Here is a 19432-nt window from a genome sequence, read left to right on the forward strand (position 1 = left end):
ACATAATTCCCACCAGCCAGACCCCCAATGAGACACGACGGGACCAACCGCTGCTGCCAAAGTCAGATGCTTTGGTCCGTTGGGATTGGTGGCTGACTGGATATTTCCTGCTAAGAGTACCCAAATATTGCTCGCTTTTTAAGTTGCGTCCTATGTTAATATTTATTGTACAATAACCTATCCTTCTCAAATGTAATCTCCCTAAAGAACAAGACATACCTCCCACAGCATTGAAAAAAAAAAACATTTGTGTCTGTGAACCAGTTTTATTAATTCTCAAGCAGAACATACATGATGGCCCTTTTTATTGCTGATAGCATTCCATTCTGATTACCAACACTACATTCTTACAACCAACCCACAACCAAGTACAACAGAAGTATCAAGCATTATTACCCTCTTCATTCTTAAACTGTTCTTAGCTAATTATGACTTTGACCAACCTTCTGGCAGTTCAGTGGGAAAACAGACGTCCCTTTTTATTCAGGTGATGGAAAAGCTAGCCCTCTAGTCAACACAGATTTTGTAATAGCTTTAGAAATCATGATTAAATAACTTTTTTTTAAATATATATAGCAAATCCTGATAGCGTTGTTGTTGAATTCCGGTTTAATGTCGAAAGCATAACGTTTTAAGTAGTACTGATAACCCTGGTCATCCTCCCCGTCCCCCAAAAATGTAAATGAAATTCCTGAATGCGTACATTTTATAACCATTATTACATTATACCTTATGATAATATAACGACATTCAAAATCAGAGTTATTGCCATATAGTTTTGCGTGACTACGAGAGGAAAAAAGGATATTGTACATATTCACAACTTGACTTGACAAATGGCATGCAAAGACGTAAGGTACACAGAATTGGAATATAAAATTTAGTATAGACCTATGGCTACAACGGGCCATACCGAGCTAGACATGACGACACAATATATGGACATATATACGTACGTACGTGTGCAAACATTTTCACATAAACCTCATAGACAAAACCAAACATTACCCTAACATCATGATATGATTCTTCAAATTTCATTTAAAGATAAAATATGGCTTATAGTGTTATTCTCTGATGTTTTTGTTTTTAGAAAGACGTATGATTATTTCATTTTTTCCAACCAACCTAAAACAGGTGAAGCGAGGAATGTTTTTTAAATTTTAATTTCCGTTGCTAACTCTCTGCTGCAGGGGGACAGAAAAGTAATCTAAAACTCTCACCAAGAAGGATACCTTAACAACCTAATGTAACTCCAACAAACGTTTTTGCTCGGCTACTTCTTCAGCATGTCTTGGAGAGGACCAGGGAGGTATTTCATGACCGTGTCCATGATGCTTTCCTCTTCGTCGTCGTCGTCTCCGCAGCCCTTGGGCACTGACGACTTAGGACGGGTCAGACTGCCCTCTGCAGACTGCTCCATAGCAGCCTGGGCCTCAGCCTCAGCCTCCTCCCTCTTCTTAATTCCGTACTGGAAAAACATGATGAAAGCTTTATAATAGAGATGACTATCATTGTGTCAGACTGCCCTCTGGAGAAAACGGATTGTAAAAGTAATAACATTGTCTCAGAAAATACGCTTCTTATGAACGCCACATGGTTAGGAGGGAGGTGGGGAGTGATACAGGAATGGTCTCCCTCTTTTAATCCAATAATAATGTAAGAATAACAAAACATTTAAGCATTAGGTCAGGAAATACAGGAAATATAGTGGGGGTGGAGTTATATTAGAATGATGTACTTCATAAGGGCATTAATTAACAATAATTTGGCAACATAAACATTGGGCGCGTTTATGGTTATGAAAATTGACTGACTTGCGACTAGATATCGATTGCATGGCCTTTACAAAACTCATGTTATCACAAAGGCAGTGGCATGTATTCATGGATGCCAAGGGAAGCCAGGCGTACCCAAATATTTGACCAATAAAAAAATATATACAATTCTAAAATAATTTGTCTTTTGTCTCTCTCTGTGTTTTCATAATTTTCTGTCAATTCGCAAGTTGCTGAATCTCATCAGAGAAATCAGCGAGTGAGGGAAACAGAGCCCCTCTGTCTCAGTGTGTGTATTCCATGTATCTGATACTGTCTGGACCAAAAGAGTATAACATTTTGTCGCCGTAGCATTTGAAGCAGTTGGCCACCCTTGATAAAACAATTAGCATTGAGCTGAGCTAAACTGTGGATTGTCCTGGTGCAGCAAGGACAATCCACAGGGAGGCCGCAAGGGAGGCCAGTTTGGATTTGTCTTCAGACCAATCAAAAAACATAATTTTCAGAAAAACGTCTCTCTTTTTGGTCTGCTTGTGTTGACATCCTGCAGTGGCTAGCTTGCTAAATCGGCCTTTTCCTAAGCCATGGATGGAAATGGGGATTTTGAATTATAGTTTTTACTTAGTCATTGGCCTGTACAAAGAATGATGAAGGCGATTCAGATCTAACCCTAAATTAATATGTTGTACCACTGGCCTGAGACGATTGAATTTCAATATGTATCCTAGATGTCGCCTAGAAGGAGCACGTTAACTAGCTAGCTAACTTAGCTGGTTCATTGTTGCTCATGTAAGGAACAACAAAAACTAAAAGTGCACTGCACGATAGAGCCACAGACTGTTTTGCCAACATGAAAGAGAGGAGGATATCATTTGTGTTCAACTAGTCTACAAGTAGGGTAAGTAATAAAAATAAAAAAAGTGTTTTACTTGTGCACGCACACATACACACACACAGGAATCAGTACCATGGACAGCCACATGATGTTGAAATGGTGCTGGAAAAGCGGTGCTCCTTTTTGTCTTTGTGCTGTGGTTCTAAATCAGTAGTTGTTTTAGTAAACCATCAAACATGAACTTGCTTGACTATGCTGCAGGTGATAACTGTTTGTATGTAATATATATATTTTATATTTGCTTTGTGGACTTCACCGGACAGATGTTGCCTTCTGTTTTTTGGATGAAACAAACGTGTGTAGTTGAATTTATTCCGCCACTTTGTAACCAGTCTTTTTGTTGTCACAGCCTTATTGTATATCGCGGTGGTGTATGATCGAATGGGTTATAGAGCAAACAACACACTTATCCCAACATCTGTTGTAATGTGTGTTTTTTACCGACTTGGCTTGGCTTCCTCAGTGATTTCACCCACCCACTGCTACTGATCAAAGGTCATGCAGTTTCTTATGAAGTCGCCTTCTCGCCAACTGCACCGTGGGAGGAACTATTTGTCACTTTGTTTGTTTGTTTGTTGGTTTTTATCTGACCCATGTGAACGCGGACAAAAATTTGACTGAAACAGGAACAAACGTTGCCAGGATTCTAAAGCTACAGGGGATACAAATGAAAGTGACATTTGAGACCTCTCTCTCTAAACAATTAGTTGTGCAAACGTTATGTTTTCGGTTTGTGAGTGTGTGATTATGGGGGTATAGAAAAGTTTATTTTGATATTTATACAGAATTTAAAAAATAAATAAACAATAGCAACAATGTTGACACTGCAATGTTGATCTGTGCCTTGCGGTCGGGAAACCCACTACAGTGTTTGACCTTCGGGCTGTTGCAGATGCACCTCCCCCGACTTCACTCTCCAACTTTTGTCTACAGTTCAGCTTCGTTAGGCTTACCGCTCAAACACACACATTCTGTTCTAATGCTGTAATGCTGTTGCATATTACTGGGGTCCGTGACCTCGATGCTGATTGCACGTTAGCTGTAATTCAATCAAAATCACTGACTGGAACAGGCCTCTGGGGTTAGACCAAAATAACATTCTTTGTGCTCTCACTGTGCTAGGAGAATGCATGGCATGTCATCTTGTGGAGAAAGGGAGAAAAAAAACTCCAAATGGAAAAGATGTATTAAAACTCGCCCTCTTGCTGTACAAGAAGAATGTTGTTTTTGGACATATTCTGCAAATCCGCGGAACGTTTTTGAATGAACTACTGGGAGGGAAGTGCAGGCTTTCGTTCCAACCTTGCAGTAACACACCCGATTCAGCTAGTCAAGGTCCAGACTGAGGACCTTGACTTATTTGATTTAGGTGTATTATTGCACAAAACTGCACACCCTGAGGAACCCTGGGTAAGGGCTATTCCAGGGCTATATATTACAGGAAATTGGGACAGGATTCAATACCAAATGTAGTGTGAGGCATTGTTGTACAGTAGACCTACGTAATAGCATGTTACAAAAATCTATTTTCTAACTTAAATAACAGAAACCTGGAGATGTGATGTCACCCATTCTGTTAGAAGTAAGAGAGAGTTTTGTGCATGTGTGGTGTGTGTGTGTGTGTGTGACAGAGAGAGTGAAAACACAAATCTGTGCTAATTAATTTATCTCTCAGAACAGAAACCCAACTCTTCTTCCTCTGACATATTGTGCACAGCTGTTACTAGCGCCTTTGTGCTTTTTGGGTTATTTTTAGGATCTGTCAAAAAAACGTTTTTTTTTTATTCCTTCCAAAAACAGAAATGTTACAACTCTTCTCCTCTGCTTCTACTAGTCTCTTATATGTCTTTATTTGTGTTTTACTACACTGTTAGAAAAAAAGTCTAGAAAGTCTAGAACCTTAAATGGTTTTTCAGCTGTCCCCATAGGATAACATTTTAAAGAATCCATTTTGGTTTCAGGTAGAACGCTTTAGGTTCTAGGTAGAAACCTTTTGAGTTCCATGTAGAGCCCTTTCCACAGATGGTTCTACAATGTACATGGAACCCAAAATAGTTCTACGTGGAACCAAAAAGGGTTCTCCTATTTAAAAAAACAAAATGTAACCTTTATTTAACTAGTTATGAACAAATTCTTATTTACAATGACGGCCTAGGAACAGTGGGTTAACTGCCTTGTTCAGGGGCAGAACGACAGATTTTTACCTTTCGGTTACTGGCCCAACACTCTAACCACTAGGCTACCTGCCGCCCCAATGGGGACAAACAAAGAACCCTTTTGGAACCCTTTTTCTAAGAGTGTAGGCCAGTGCTACCAAGCTGACATCAACCTTGATATCATAGTCCGTTGAGAGAATTCAGGAGAGAGAGCAACCTTGAGGATGAGGGAAAGGAGGGCTGGAAGGCAGAGGTCATCCTGTCTTTGGCTGTCTCTGCCGTTCTGCTTTTCAGAGTCTCTATTCCCTAGCTGTTATCTTCCTGCACGGTGGTGGCTAGTGGTTACATAGCAACCTCCACTAGCAACCATGCAGCAGGAGTGCATCAGGCAGCTGAAGAGGAGCACCGCTTTAAACACGTTGTAACATGGGAAATGTAGTCCTTCCGGTAGCCAGATATGAGTAAACATCATTTTACAATAGTTTCCCTTTTCTTACGTTTAAAACTGACCTTTCATTTTTGCCTAGTGAGCCACGTCGTGTATGACATTTTTTTTTTGTTAAGTGAAAAAAATCTGCGCTAAACTTCCAAAAAATGGGGGGCCATGCCATGAAAAGGGGGAAATGGTTTTGTTGCTGTCAAGCGAGTGCTGTCAAGCGAGTGAACAGTGGCCTCGACTGCAGCTCCATTAGCTGACCCCTTCTCTCACTGGGGCCTCTGCCAGTGTGGAAACAGGATAGCTAGTAGCTCTATACCGTCGGACCAAACTCACTTTCACTTCCTGTACAGTAATTAAAATGTTTATTTTGTTAGTGTATTTAGGCTGTTTGAAAAGGTTCGAATCCTAAGCAACCTGCCTTACAAGTGCAATAAGCCAACATAGCTACTTTACTAGGTCAAAGCTGTGTGTTGGAACATCTTGATAGAGTAGGGGTGAAGTAGGCCTTGTGAATTTCCTTTCTCTTTCGGCTTCAGATCTGCCTACTTCTCACCCCCCAATTTTTGTTTGTTTTTAGTAATAACTAGGGCCCGGGAGTTTTTCCAGCTCAGATCAAGAGGTAAAGAGAGAACTCAGGGCCCAACATGAACTAAAATTGCCAGCTGATAGAAAGGCAGTGTGTATAACTGTTCAACGTCACATTTATTATTTAGTTTACCTTGTCTCTGATGCCTTGTCGCATTGATTCCCTCTCCACTTCCATCTTTGCATATTTATCTTTCCTCTCCTCCTCCTGCTGCCTCAGAGCCTCTTGTCTTTCTTCCTCTTTCTTCTCTGCATCGGGGTCGGGCTCTTCCTTGTCTCCTCCCATCATCTTGCCCACATCAGGTGGCCCTCCTGGGTAACACAAAGACAAAGGGCTTGTTCGACAGTGCAGGCGACTGCCGACCTGACTGATCTACAAATCACCTTGCACCAGAAATAACTACTCATTTATTATTTGTAGATCAGTCAGTCAGTCACCATTTTCCCACAACGCATCATGGATTTGATGATCACGGACACAGCCATTGGCAACTGTCAGACAGGCTTACTTACTTTTAACATAGACTGTCATATTGTACGGTAGGCCCAAACAGACCGCATTTACAAACATATTTAGTCACAGACACATTAACCAGAGCAACTTTCAATCGACATCCAGCGCCTTACAATCAGTGAAGTAGTCACATTTGAGTTTTTTTAGATCACTGGGACAAGGACGAGGGAGCACTCTTGTCATTTTTTCCCCAGTACAGAATATGCAACGAGATTAACTGTTTTCGGTGATCCTCATACAATGAGAAACTAAATCGTGTTCTCATGTGGAGCCATCCATTCGTAACACAAGTTTCACTCGCACGTTTCAATGCAGAGAAATGCTGAATGTCAGGAAAAATGTTATGTCACAGTCGCAAGCATTCTGCCAAATGAGCAGAACTGTTACAGTCCGAGGTATTGCCCGACAGTGCCTCACGACTGCATGCTTGGTCATGCGAGAGAGGGAGGGGGAGAGAGGGGGGGGGGGGGGGGGGAGAGAAAGAGAGAGAGATAGAAAGAGGGAATTCCAGGAGACTGTTGTGCCCCCTGGAGTGAGCTGCTAGTCTGTTTTTTCTTTTCTTTTTCTTGCTCATCAGCATAAAAAAGAACTGCAGCAAAACGGAGAGCGAGAGAGATAGAGAGAGAAAAGGGAGACTGCTGCTCCTGTAGCCGGTCGGTGGGTCAGGGCTTATAGAGCTGACTGCAAATCTACATTCTCTCCCTGATCAGATAGAATCCAGGTTATATAGCATGGTGTCACCAAACTGAACACCATACAATTACTGGAGAGCATACTCAGCAGAGTGTTCAGTCTGGTTTAACCAGGATATATCCAGTCCAGGTTAGTTTCAGCAGTTTCAAAAACAGCTGTGCTTAGTAATAGGCAGCATCATCAACCCCCCACCTCTGTCTCTCTCTCTCTATCTCTCTCTCCCTCTCTCTGTCTGTCTCTCTCTTTCTGAGTTTGTATTGTGAGTTGATATGGGCAATAGTTATAAATAGCCACAGCTGGTTCTTGGTGTCGTGTTCTGATGATGACTGCAGTGTGTGTTTTCTGTTTCATTGCACGCCATGTGCTTTGAAGAGGAAGGATTGTTTCATGCCGTCGTGGGGCACATTAGATTAAGGATTAAAGAGGGCCCTTTATTTGAAACTGTGTAACTATGCATCATCTCATAAACCGTCTTGCTCGCCCTCCTCCTCCCCCTCCTCTCCGTCATCCCACTCCTCGGGATGACGAAGAGTTCTACTTACAGTTCTACTGTCTCTACCGTTTTGACATTGGTGGGGTATAATTCCTTATTTATAGATTCTGGGCTATGCACTGAAGGAACTCAAGGTCACACACTCACTAAGGAAAATGATTAGCTTTGCAGTACAGAGGGAGGGAGTCGGAGAGATACAGGAAGCAGTTTAGTGCACCCCCTCGCTGATACAATCTCATCTAAGTGCTTTCGAATAATGAGATTAGCTTTGACTTTCAGTCAATTATCGAGCTAGAAGACCATCTGAAGATGCCTCCATTCTATTTTCTGTTGAGGAAAGAGAAATAGTTGCCCCTCGGCAGTACAGTACCCTTCACAAGCAGGATAGATTCCCTGCAGGCTCAATAAAACTGTAGGTTTTCTTGGAGGTTAGAAATATGGTTGATTCTCCCCTAGGCTCAATTGAAGTCTAGGTGGACCGAAGCCCCACCGTTATACTGGATCTTACAACTATCAGATCTGGTCCCTTCAGATCGGCAGACGCCAAAGGGAAATAGGCTATCTAGAGGAAAGGAGGTTGTTTTCAGATTGGCTGTTAGTCTTTCATAGTCCTGTGTGTGGATGTTCCTTCTTCTTTGCGCCCCCCCCCCACCCCCCCCCAGGCCCTGAGCCAAAAGATGACATCACCTAACCATTCCACTGAAAAAGGCTAAATAGCCTGCATCCCGATTTTCCCACCCTTCCACTCATGCGTCCCGTCATGGATTTTACAATGCTGGAAAGCACATCAATCCATAACAGGAAGGGTGCAAGTGCACACTGCAAGCAGCAGTAGACTGGGGATGCGTCTGAAATGGTTGCCTATTACCATATGGTCCTGGTCAAAAGTAGTGCACTATGCGTAGAGAATAGGGTGCCATTTGGGAAACACATTTGGGTGATGGAGCAGTCAGTGAGTGTGGTGGATTCTGGCCTCTGTCACCAGCTACCTGGAGCTTGATTGTCAGTGCGAAATTGTTTTTCATCGGTCAGGTGACATAGACATCATGCAGGGATGTATAAGAGTTCAGATACATGGAAATCAGAGATGAGATTTGTGGATAAATGTGTGATATATATTTAAAACATGATAATAATTAGTTGTTAATTATGTCCAAGTTTTCTTTAAATGATAATTTATTGACTGGCGTATTTAATTCCTTGATGAGTCCATCCCTTCTGCTTTACTGTCTTCACTGTACCTCTGCATTCAGGCTCTGTGGTTTAAGTGGACTACCGCGGACCAATGAATGAAAGTTATCTGTTTAAATGTGTTGGCTGACAATCAACATTATATTTGTGACAAGTATCTCAAAGTTAACTGCAAGGGGAAAAATGTATTTAGTTAAGCCTGAATTAGTTCAATTGATACAAAAACATTTGGTTGATATTCACAGATAACAGGCTGGATTATATGAGTGTGAAGTAGAATTAGAGTGTAGCTGTGTGCATCTGCAATCAAACACTTTCAATGCTGGTATGTGGGAAAGGGGCAATGCTACTGTTTGTTTCGGGATTCTTATCATGGAGACGTGAGAGAGCACGGGGCTATGCAGAGAGTTGGTGGTTGGTCCTGCATTTCAATGAGAAATGTAGGCTACCTCTCGCAATCTCGACTCCCACACACAATTTCTATAGGCTGCTCAGCCAGTGCAGCAGAAGACCCCAACAATGCAGAAGACCCCAGCAAATATGATAGAAAAAGTACCAAAGGTTTACAGCATTATATTTGTCAAGACCAGGTGTTCACTTATCAAGTTTTGACCTTAACATTTTGTTCTAATATAGTCTACATCAGTTTGGTCCATAACGATAAAGGGACAATGTTAGTCTAAAAAAAAAATATGTTATGGATATAGCTTATAACTATATACCTATTCATTAACTTAGAAATAATTCATAGAGTTGAAAGAATGGCACACGTAATGTATTTTCCCATCCCGTGTACAGTATATGCTGCATTGCCTTTGAGTGTCCGACACGACCCTGGCAATGGTGCAACGCGTTAATCAACTTACCTCCCATAGCTGCCTTCATTACAAAATTCATGATGATGCTTTAAGTCTTGCCTCCCCTCAGATTCACAGTTTCACGTCAGACAGGACAGATGCTGCCCAGGTGCCAGGAGAAGGAAACCTTAGAAATTAAGACAGTAGAGGTTCAGTGGTTATATTGGCCCATAACTCACTTTCTCCATCAATGACCGTGTGTCTCTGCTCCCTCCTTTTAGTTTGCAAATGGAATGGTGTGATTTACAAACAAGATGCGTTGTTGGCTACACCTCCTCCGGGTAGTGCTAACCTCAAATGTATAGCCCACTCTATTTTATGAATTGATTTATTTATTATTTATTTTATTATATTTATTCTGAGATAGCCTTGTGAAGGGCAGAAAAAGGTCAATTTCGAGCGGTTTTCTTGGGGCATATTTTGTAAAAAAAAGGCTATAAATTGACGGCACTAGTGTCGTAAATAACCGCCCCAACGTTGGTATAACGTAGCCTAGTACATTGCATGGGGCCAAGCTTTCATGTACTGTACATCAAATGGGAAGAAGCAGCCTCATGTAAGCATAGGCTACCAGACACGATATAGCACCCCAATGCCGAAAACAGCGTTCATTTGATCAGGGAAATATATAAGGCTAATCAATTCCTCGAGTCCATAATCCGCGTTTAACGTCAAACTTTCAATTGTTCGGATTCAGTAATATGGTTTAAAACCCATATGCACGGTGAGTTGTAGCCTACGACGTCCCAAGTAGCCTAACCATAATCCCAATCATGGCTAATTTGAAATGAATAGGGCCTACGATCACGTTTTTAAAAAATATATTCGGGACACATAACCTTGTCTGAACCCACACACAGCTACAAAAGCAATGGCAAAAATCACTTCCTTTCTCGGGCGAGGAGCGATTTCAGCACCATTGTTGGGGGGACAGCTCCCAATTCGTCCCACAACATCAACATCTCTTGTGTCTTGCGATCGGGACATGCGATTACCTTTCCGAGCGCCTTGGATCTCTCAAAATAGCAAAGTTATCCTGGTAAAATATGGAAGTTGTCGCGAAATAAAGAGGGTGTGGAGATCCTTAGATGCTCACTCTGAGCATCCCTGCCGTATTTCCACAGTCTTCCTGGCTTCTGCACAACGACTGCACGCGCGTCAGGGGAGGGAACTGCAGTTGCTGTCTGATGATGAAGAGAGGTGGGTAATCACATGGAGTTCTACCAACCTTCTCCCAAACGTCCCACGCCTTCACTGACAAAAAACTGCCCCGGACTTGCAACGTCTGCTCCCCCTATTACCCAAGATTTGGCTACTAGGTTACACCGTTTGGCAAATCGCCACTTTGATACCCCAGATTAGCTATATATAAACTCTCTAATAAATGTACCTTCAAAAGTCTGACCTAAATGTTTTCGCAAATAGGGTGAATGCACACTTCAGCTGACGTAGGCTTCTTCTGTAGGTTACTCACGTCATGCACCATTTCGTTAGCTCGTTAATTCATGAGAATGGATATGTTGATTTATTTAAAGGTGGTTGCAAGATGTTTAGTCAGCGTTCTAGTCTATATAGTTCGGTACTGCGCCGAGGTGCAATGTGTTTTATATCGGATAATAATTGATTGGATTTATATAGTGCTGTTCTGAGTTACTCGCAGCGCTTTACACAGTAGGGGGAAACTCACCTCATCCACCATCAATGTGTAGCGCCCGTCTGGGTGAGGCACAGGGACCTTTTTTGTGCCAGAACGCTCCCCACACATCAGCTAGAGAGGTGAGGAGTGATATATGCCAACTGGGAACGAGGGGGATAATTAGGTGGCCATGATGGAATGGGGCCAGGTTAGGAATTTAGCCATGACACCAAGTTAACACCCCTCCTCTTACAATAAATGCTATAGGATTTTTAATGTCCCACCCAAAAGACGGCATCCTATCCAAGACAATGTCCCCGTCACTGCGGCATTGAGATCTCCTCAGACCAGAGGGAAGTCCGGCCCTCCAACACAACTTCCAGTAGCATCTGGTCTCCCATCCAGGGGCCGAACAGGACAGACCCTGCTTAGCTTCAGATGCAAAATGCAGGGTGTTACGCTGCTGGTTCGATTATCATGGCACGCTTTGTTTTAGAGATTTGAAGATTGAAATCCGAAATAGTTTTTTAATTAAAAAAATAAAAATCTACAAAAAAAGCGTGGATTGTTCTCCATTCAACCCTGATTCAGAATATATACTTTTCATACTCATGGCATGTTTGGTTCAATAGCTATTGTCGAGTTTGAACCCCCCCCCCCCCCACAAAAAAAACAATGTCCGCGGAGTATCTAATGTAAAACGGAATATAAAACAAGCTCCTTTTCTAGTCAAGAATCCAATTACCCCGACAAATGGTAATTTCAATGAATTTTCCTCCAGTCACTGTGACTTTGCAAACCTGCATGAAAACAACGCTAAATGAGACCAATAAGAATGTGTTATAGGCTTAAACCACTGTCAAATGTAGGGAATGGATAGAAGAGCATGTTTCATTCATATTCCCCACCAGGCTCCAAAGATGCTCAGAAAACTATTTTAAAATGTCATAAACCATTTCTTCCCCTTACCTTTTATCTTAGTCTTATCTGAAGCTGAATAAGTGTTTCTTTGTGGTGATAAACAGGGTTTGGGTCTGGTACATTCATTCCACATTCCAAAAATGATACAGAGGGTCGACAAGCGTGTTTTTCATTTCTACTGCCTGTTGTCGGTCATTTGAAACCATTCCGTTTGCAAGTGAGCATCAAAACAAAATGCATGACATTTCAGTTGATGCATTGGTGCACCTCATTTAAATGACAGCAATTGATCTTAAGACAACCAGACAAGGTTACTAAACTTTTTATTTTACTTTTATTTTACCAGGTAATCCCATTTTCAATGCAGAACATGGACAGACAAATCTACCAGGAAATAAGAACAATAAACAAAAAAGCTAAATTACCCTAAAGAGGAGAAACAGGTCTCCTAAATGACCCTAAAGAGGAGAAACAGGTCTCCTACAACACTGCACATGCCCAGAAGCTACTGTATGAATGAACTATTCATCTGCAGTCTCCTAGCTGCTCCCTCAATCTCTCTCTCATCCTCTCTTCCTCTCTCTCCCCCCCTCTTTCTAGCTCTCTTTCACACACACTTATCTCAGCCACTCCCCCCCCCCACCTGCCCCACAGTCTCTCTTTTGCTCTCATCCTCTCCCCATCTCTGAGTCTCTCCCCCTTTCTCCCTCCATCTCTCCAATCTCCCCCTCTTCACTTTTCCCTCCCTCGCTCCCTCGCTCCCTAACTCCGAAATGAAATTTGCATTATTTAACAGCCCCTGCAAGGGTGACTTCGTCTTGGCGTGCTTGACATGCTGCCTGCGCCCCACTGCTTAGTGCTAGTGCCTATATACCAAGCCCCACTGCCTAGTGCTAGTGCCTATATACCAAGCCCCACTGTGAGTCTTTGGAGTACTGTACTCTACATCATCGACTGCATCCTTATGTAATACATGTATCACTAGCCACTTTAACTATGCCACTTTGTTTACTTTGTCTACATACTCATCTCATATGTATATACTGTACTCGATACCATCTACTGTATGCTGCTCTGTACCATCACTCACTCATATATCCTTATGTACATATTCTTTATCCCCTTACACTGTGTATAAGACAGTAGTTTTAGAATTGTTAGTTAGATTACTTGTTGGTTATCACTGCATTGTCGGAACTAGAAGCACAAGCATTTCGCTACACTCGCATTAACATCTGCTAACCATGTGTATGTGACAAATAAAATTTGATTTGATTTGATTTGATTTGATTTGATTTGATTTGGAGCCAGGCAGCTATACTAATAACTGACTACAGTAGAGGGTTAGAAGAAGGGCTGCCATAGAATCCATTCATTCCTCAAAACACTGGGACTGTATCCAGTCGAAACACACTGACACAAACATCCATTATTCTCTATATAGAACCCTTGTGTGCTGTAAAAATGACATCACTGCGTTACAGAAACTCACACCAGAGAGGGGGATTCTGGGAGTTCCATTGAGCTGTATTGGAGAACATTGGAGGAGAGGAAGAGATTGAACCATTTCACTATTTGACTGCTAACACAGTGGTTGGCAATAAGAAATGTTGCTTTTAGTCACGTGTAAAAAGCTTTGATATATCAGGAAAGGATATTTGACATTGTGGAAAAATATTGTGGGGGCCTGTAGTGTTTTCAACGTCATTACATTCTGAGAAATATGAATCAATTGTACATTTCATACATTTTACATTTACATTTTCGCAGATGCTCTTATCCAGAACAACACCACCGTCTGGGTGGTGCAGTAGTGCATGCATACATTTTCATACTATCACACTCCTTATGATATTCTTAGTCCAACTCCCCTCATCTGTGCGGAGCTGAAGGACACCTCTCTCTCTCTCTCTCTCTCTGTCTCTATTGTGCTTTTCCCGAAGTAGAGCAGAGCCGAGGAGGAGGGGCACGTTTGCTTTGAAATTAGTGTCAATCAACTGCACTCTGTGGTCTCTGGAGGAGGTGTGACTGCCTGCCTGTCTGCCTAGCTGGACTTCCACCGCAATGCGTAAAGGGTTCACACCCCAGCGAGGGCGGGTCCAGCTCGGCCGGACGTCCTGCAGCTATTGTGATGTTAAGAGCTTTGAGTGATCTCTCCCCACTGACTGGGCCCTGACTCTGTCTGGCTGGGCGAAGGAAACAGCCCAGACAACAGGGGGGGAGTTGGGAGTTGGAAAGTGTCCATAAGTGCTGCATACGTTACAGAGAGCTGGAGATGTACTGCAGATTGCGTCCCGACTCCCGTTCCTAGACTACTCTGAGGCAGCTAGATCATTTTCTTAGCCCCCCCCATACTAAATTCTAAATGGCCCCCACCCACCCTCCTCTCTCTTTCACACACTACACACCCCCTTTCACTCTGGGTTTTTAAGATAAAGTGTTTGTTCATGACATTGGATGTGTGTTGCTCCTGAAGGGTTTTGGGTTCATCTAATTAGCGCAGTGAGGGATATTTGGCTGAAAGCCATGTTAACACACAATTAGTAGAGAGACGGTATTTCCGTGTGTGATACAGAAAGTCTTGGTGTCAAATGTGAATATTAGCTCCAGATGTGGACCCCAACAGGCTTCCTTCTGCTCCTTGCTACTGCGCATAGGGAAAATGCCCTCGCGAAATCACACTTACAGTTTTTCTCAGTCGCTTCGGTGCATTTCTTAGATCAAAAGTGCAATTCTTGAAACTACTTGTACAAATTCCAAATCATCTAGTCACTTGTGCACATCATTAAAGCAATTTCTTATTCCTTTTGAGCAAATTGCAATTGATAATGTACACGTGTCAGCTTTTTTCCACATTATCAATTGCTCATGTCATGTTGATCAAAATGTAGTAGATGGTTCTCTGTTGAATAGTCTTACCCCTCAAAACATCTAGGCATTAGTTCCGTGCATAAGCCATTACATGCAAAATTGTTGAACTATTTGTCATAAACTGTCAAGCATAGTTTTACACATTTCTATTAGACCTTTTGTACAAACATGTGAATTGATGAATCGTGCAGGTGAAATTGACCCTCACTTATGAAGGAATGTAAAGTGTTAGTTCAACCAACAATCAACCAGTTGTCTAAATTTCTCAAAGGTGCATCTCATGAAGAATCAATTGGCAATATATAGACAGACCAAAAACACAGAGTTGCAATTTTCCAATAATGGATGGACCAGGAAATGAACAGGGTCAACAGCCAAGAGGAGGAGGAAGAAGAGGAGCAAGGATGCATGGTGGCAAAACAGAGGAAGAGGCAGAAGAGGACATAGGCTCCACCCGGCACAGCCAGAAGAGGACTGGCCACCCCTCATAGCCTGGTTCCTCTCCCCCCGGCACAGCCAGAAGAGGACTGGCCACCCCTCATAGCCTGGTTCCTCTCTACCAAGCACAGCCAGAAGAGGACTGGCCACCCCACATAGCCTGGTTCCTCTCTACCCAGTACAGCCAGAAGAGGACTGGCCACCCCTCATAGCCTGGTTCCTCTCTACCCGGCACAGCCAGAAGAGGACTGGCCACCCCTCATAGCCTGGTTCCTCTCTAGGTTTCTTCCTAGGTTTTTGCCTTTCTAGGGAGTTTTTCCTAGCCACCGTGCTTCTACACCTGCATTGCTTGCTGTTTGGGGTTTTAGGCTGGGTTTCTGTACAGCACTTTGAGATATCACAGTTACATTGACAACATGCCTAAACATTTTGACGTCCTTGTTCGTGAACAATGACTCAATGACACTGACATGATCATTGGCATGAATATTTACTTTTGAGAGATGTACTAAAGATTTTTAGTGACTGACTAGCTTTAGAAACATATCTATTGTATATTGCAATTTGTACAAATTGTTCTGAGAAATGCACTTATTATTTTGCATATGTTAGGGATGATGTGAAAAATGCACCAAAGCGACTGAGAAAAACTGTAAGTAAACTAGTGGAACACTGTTCAGGTTTTTGCTTTCTCTGTGTATGCTCATGCATACCTTTTGATCCTTGCGTGCACACCATTACTGGTTTGATTAACAACGAATTCGGTGATGACTTGCTTACTAATACCTTAGCGAGACTGCAGCCGTACCCCCCCCCCCCCCATTTTGTCAGAGTGTTTCTGAACTCTCTGTGCCATAACCTTCAAATATTTCTTAAAAATGTATTTTGAAAAAAAGTCTACTATCCTTGTCTGATGTGCAGCCCAGCCCACTGTTCAATTCTCCCTGCATTGCTATGACAAAAAAAGCCTATTGTACTTCATCTGTTAAAACACAGATCCAGTCCAAATGACTTAACGCTCAGCGATATTCATCACTGGTCATCGGGAACCCTCTAAACCCATACCCAAAGGCCTCCGTCAGGCAAAACAAAAATATCCATCATCACAAAGATATCCATCCACCATCTTAGTCCCCCCCCCCCCCCCCCCCCCCAAAGAGCATTGAATAACGTGGTTCTAGATTCGCTAACTCTGCAGAAAGAGAAAAATCTGGGGGCCCCAGTATATGCCCTGTATTGATTAAAGGCTGTTGATCGATACTGCACAGTTGATGGTTAGTAGTTTTATGAGGGGCAGTCATGCCGTTCCCACTTTGTTTTATGGTCCTCTTCACCCTCTGCTGACCCAGCACTCTTTATAGGCTCTGGCTAGGGGCCAGGCAGGGGGAGGCAGAGAGGAAGGCAGGCTGGGGGAAACCGACCCATTCAGGGAGACCAGGTAGGCTGGGGGAGACAGACCAGACAGGCATGCCGGGAAGTATAGGCAGGGAGGGAGGCAGGACAGGAAGGCTGGGGGAGGTAGACCAGACAGACAGACAGACAGACAGGCAGGCAGGCAGGCAGGCAGATAGACAGACAGACAGACAGACAGACAGACAGACAGACAGACAGACAGACAGACAGACAGACAGACAGACAGACAGACAGACAGACAGACAGACAGACAGACAGACAGACAGACAGACAGACAGACAGACAGACAGACAGACAGACAGAGAGAGACTGGCAGGCAGGGAGGTCGGGGACATGTCTTTAGTTCAGCCTCCGAACATCCTCTGGAGTTCAGTGGCAGAGGGGAACGTTTGATATTGTGTTCACTAAGGGCTTTGTTTGGTCTGTGTCCTCGTAGAACAGCGAGCTTGTTATTCTGCCGTGTTTGTGTAGTGCTTTGCTGTTACTGTGTCCCTCGTCGATTGTGAGTCATGCATTGAAAAGAGAAGTACAGTCAAAAGGATATTTGATCATATTATGTTATAACAATGATATTACCATATCCGTGTAAACATTTGTGTATAACATTAAGTGGTTGAATAGGAGTTGTGTAGGTGGTAAAGGTGGCTCTAAATCATGTTGCATTTCCACAATCATTTTGAAGAGAGATTTGTTCTGTTCTGTTCTATGCTGCCGTCTCCTGACGACTGCTGACACTGTCACCCCTCACAGCACGTGTGTTGGTGTATTGATTACATGATTACCAGCTTTGACACACACACACACACACACACACAGGACTCACATGCACACGCACATAAACCCATGCACACAAGGGCGGGCGCGCATACAAATCACTCACACAAACTGCTGTTGCTGGTCTTTTAATCGCTGTGTAGGTCCATGAATACATATGGTAATACATTCAAGGGGTCATGCATATTTTACAGCTTTAAAGGGTAGGCGAGGGAGAAAACAGTGAGTGACCAGATATATCCGAATCTTCTAAAGATATTTCAGGTCATACCTCTCCTTTAAAAATAATCTCCACTTCAACTGATGATAGCATATGCAGTACATAAACAATCCCATAATTGACATGCGTGGTGTGGTCCACACAGAAATACCTCCAAGGCTACGTGTGTGTGTATGACTTTGCAGATATGATGGGTTGCCCTTGAGAGACCTTCACGAGCATTGCAGGGATGATGAAATGCACTCTCTCTTACTGTATTCGCTCTACCTCCCTCCTCTGACCAAACCAGGGAACTGCACCCAAATCAGATGCGCAGTGAGCACACCAGCGTTTAAATTGCAGGGGTGCATCGAGGGAGGCAGTCGTGTGACTGAATTGTTGGTCTACACAACCGTCTGGGTGGTTCAAACAGCTTCCTTTCTGCTGTAATTACTTCCTGAATTCATTATTCAAATGATTAACTGCTTTTAAAGGGGTGAATTGGATGCTCTCCTAGCTTCTACCCTGTAACGTATATACGGTGTAGCCTACAGGCTACACCTACAATTGCTGTTAAGGGCAAACACTATACAAATGGTCAAGTCAAGTTAGTCAACCGACATTTGAAACATAATCCAAATCAAACGTAGATGCCCTGGCTCCTAAGCATAACAGAGCAGAGCTTATTTTTTTTCTGTACAAAATGAAGTGACAAATATAATAGAAAATACATACATTGTCGATATAGCCAATCTCTTTGGATATTTATCTAATCTTTTCTCGTCCAGATAAGTCCTCCTATAACACAGAGCACTGTGATAAGTGCTTCCTGTACTGCCCCCATAAGCAAACCTGAATTCAAAATGGACAGGGAAATTCTCTTTTGACTTGGTTGTTTAATAGTGTTGGGGGAGAGGGAACCCAGTTTTGTGGGGGAACACCTGAGCAGTGGAGCTGGACAACAGAGGGGAATAGGGAATACCTGATAACCTGCCCCCTGTGGACAATGTAAATGTAATGGGGTTGTGTTGTGACGCAGACCAGTGAAGTTAAGGTCTAATTCTAAGACTTCTAAGGGGCGACTTTATAGTCAGCCAGATACTGTACATACTTCACAAAGGCGACTGTTAAGTGAATCAACCTGGGGACTAGTAGTTCGCTTTGTTTCCCTAACGTCTATTGAAAGAAGTGTTTGCAAGTACCTAATTTAATCTAAGCGTGCAAAGAAGTTTTTTTTTTTTTTTGTCTGTGTAAAATGCATGAAATAGGGTTCCAGCTGAAAACATAGTCAGTTCCAAGGAGCCCATTGCAGCAGTGTGACAGCCTTTTTTTCATTCAACACTTACCTGGACAAGTCCCCGAGGCAGCGCTGTTCTTTCATAATGTCTGGGGTTGGGGGGAAGGAGTGTCTGCATTCTGGTCTCCGTGCACGTCCTACTGCGTCACACAACCCGCCCCCTCCATCACCCCCCTACCTTGCTCTCTCACTCCCCTCTTCTCTCTCACTTTGCAGCTCTCAAGGCTTAACACCAGCCAGCTCTTATGCAATCCAGCCCTCACTTGTGGAAATAGCCCTGCA

General features: G+C 43.0%; 1 protein-coding gene across 1 annotated transcript; it reads right to left on the bottom strand.

The window, feature by feature from the left end:
- Nucleotides 1–229: 229 nt before the first annotated feature.
- On the bottom strand, nt 230–10954 carry LOC115145759 (complexin-1-like). Its single transcript, XM_029687260.2, has 4 exons — nt 10597–10954; nt 9611–9728; nt 5987–6165; nt 230–1471 (listed from the first exon to the last, which is right to left on the bottom strand). The coding sequence occupies exons 2-4, from the start codon at nt 9639–9641 to the stop codon at nt 1277–1279; spliced, it is 405 nt and encodes a 134-aa protein (XP_029543120.1). The 5' UTR covers nt 9642–9728; nt 10597–10954; the 3' UTR covers nt 230–1276.
- Between the last annotated feature and the right edge of the window lie 8478 nt (nt 10955–19432).

The sequence above is a fragment of the Oncorhynchus nerka genome, linkage group LG18, assembly GCF_034236695.1.
Source record: "Oncorhynchus nerka isolate Pitt River linkage group LG18, Oner_Uvic_2.0, whole genome shotgun sequence".
In the NCBI taxonomy this organism is placed as follows: Eukaryota; Metazoa; Chordata; class Actinopteri; order Salmoniformes; family Salmonidae; genus Oncorhynchus; species Oncorhynchus nerka.

Bases quoted from the DNA above. Each gene is read 5' to 3' on its own strand.
- LOC115145759 (XM_029687260.2), bottom strand. From the start codon at position 9,641: ATGAATTTTGTAATGAAGGCAGCTATGGGAG. The intron at 6,166-9,610 runs GTAAGTTGATTA...TGTGTTACCCAG, and splicing joins AATGAAGGCAGCTATGGGAG to GAGGGCCACCTGATGTGGGC. The intron at 1,472-5,986 runs GTAAACTAAATA...ATGTTTTTCCAG, and splicing joins GACAAGGCATCAGAGACAAG to TACGGAATTAAGAAGAGGGA.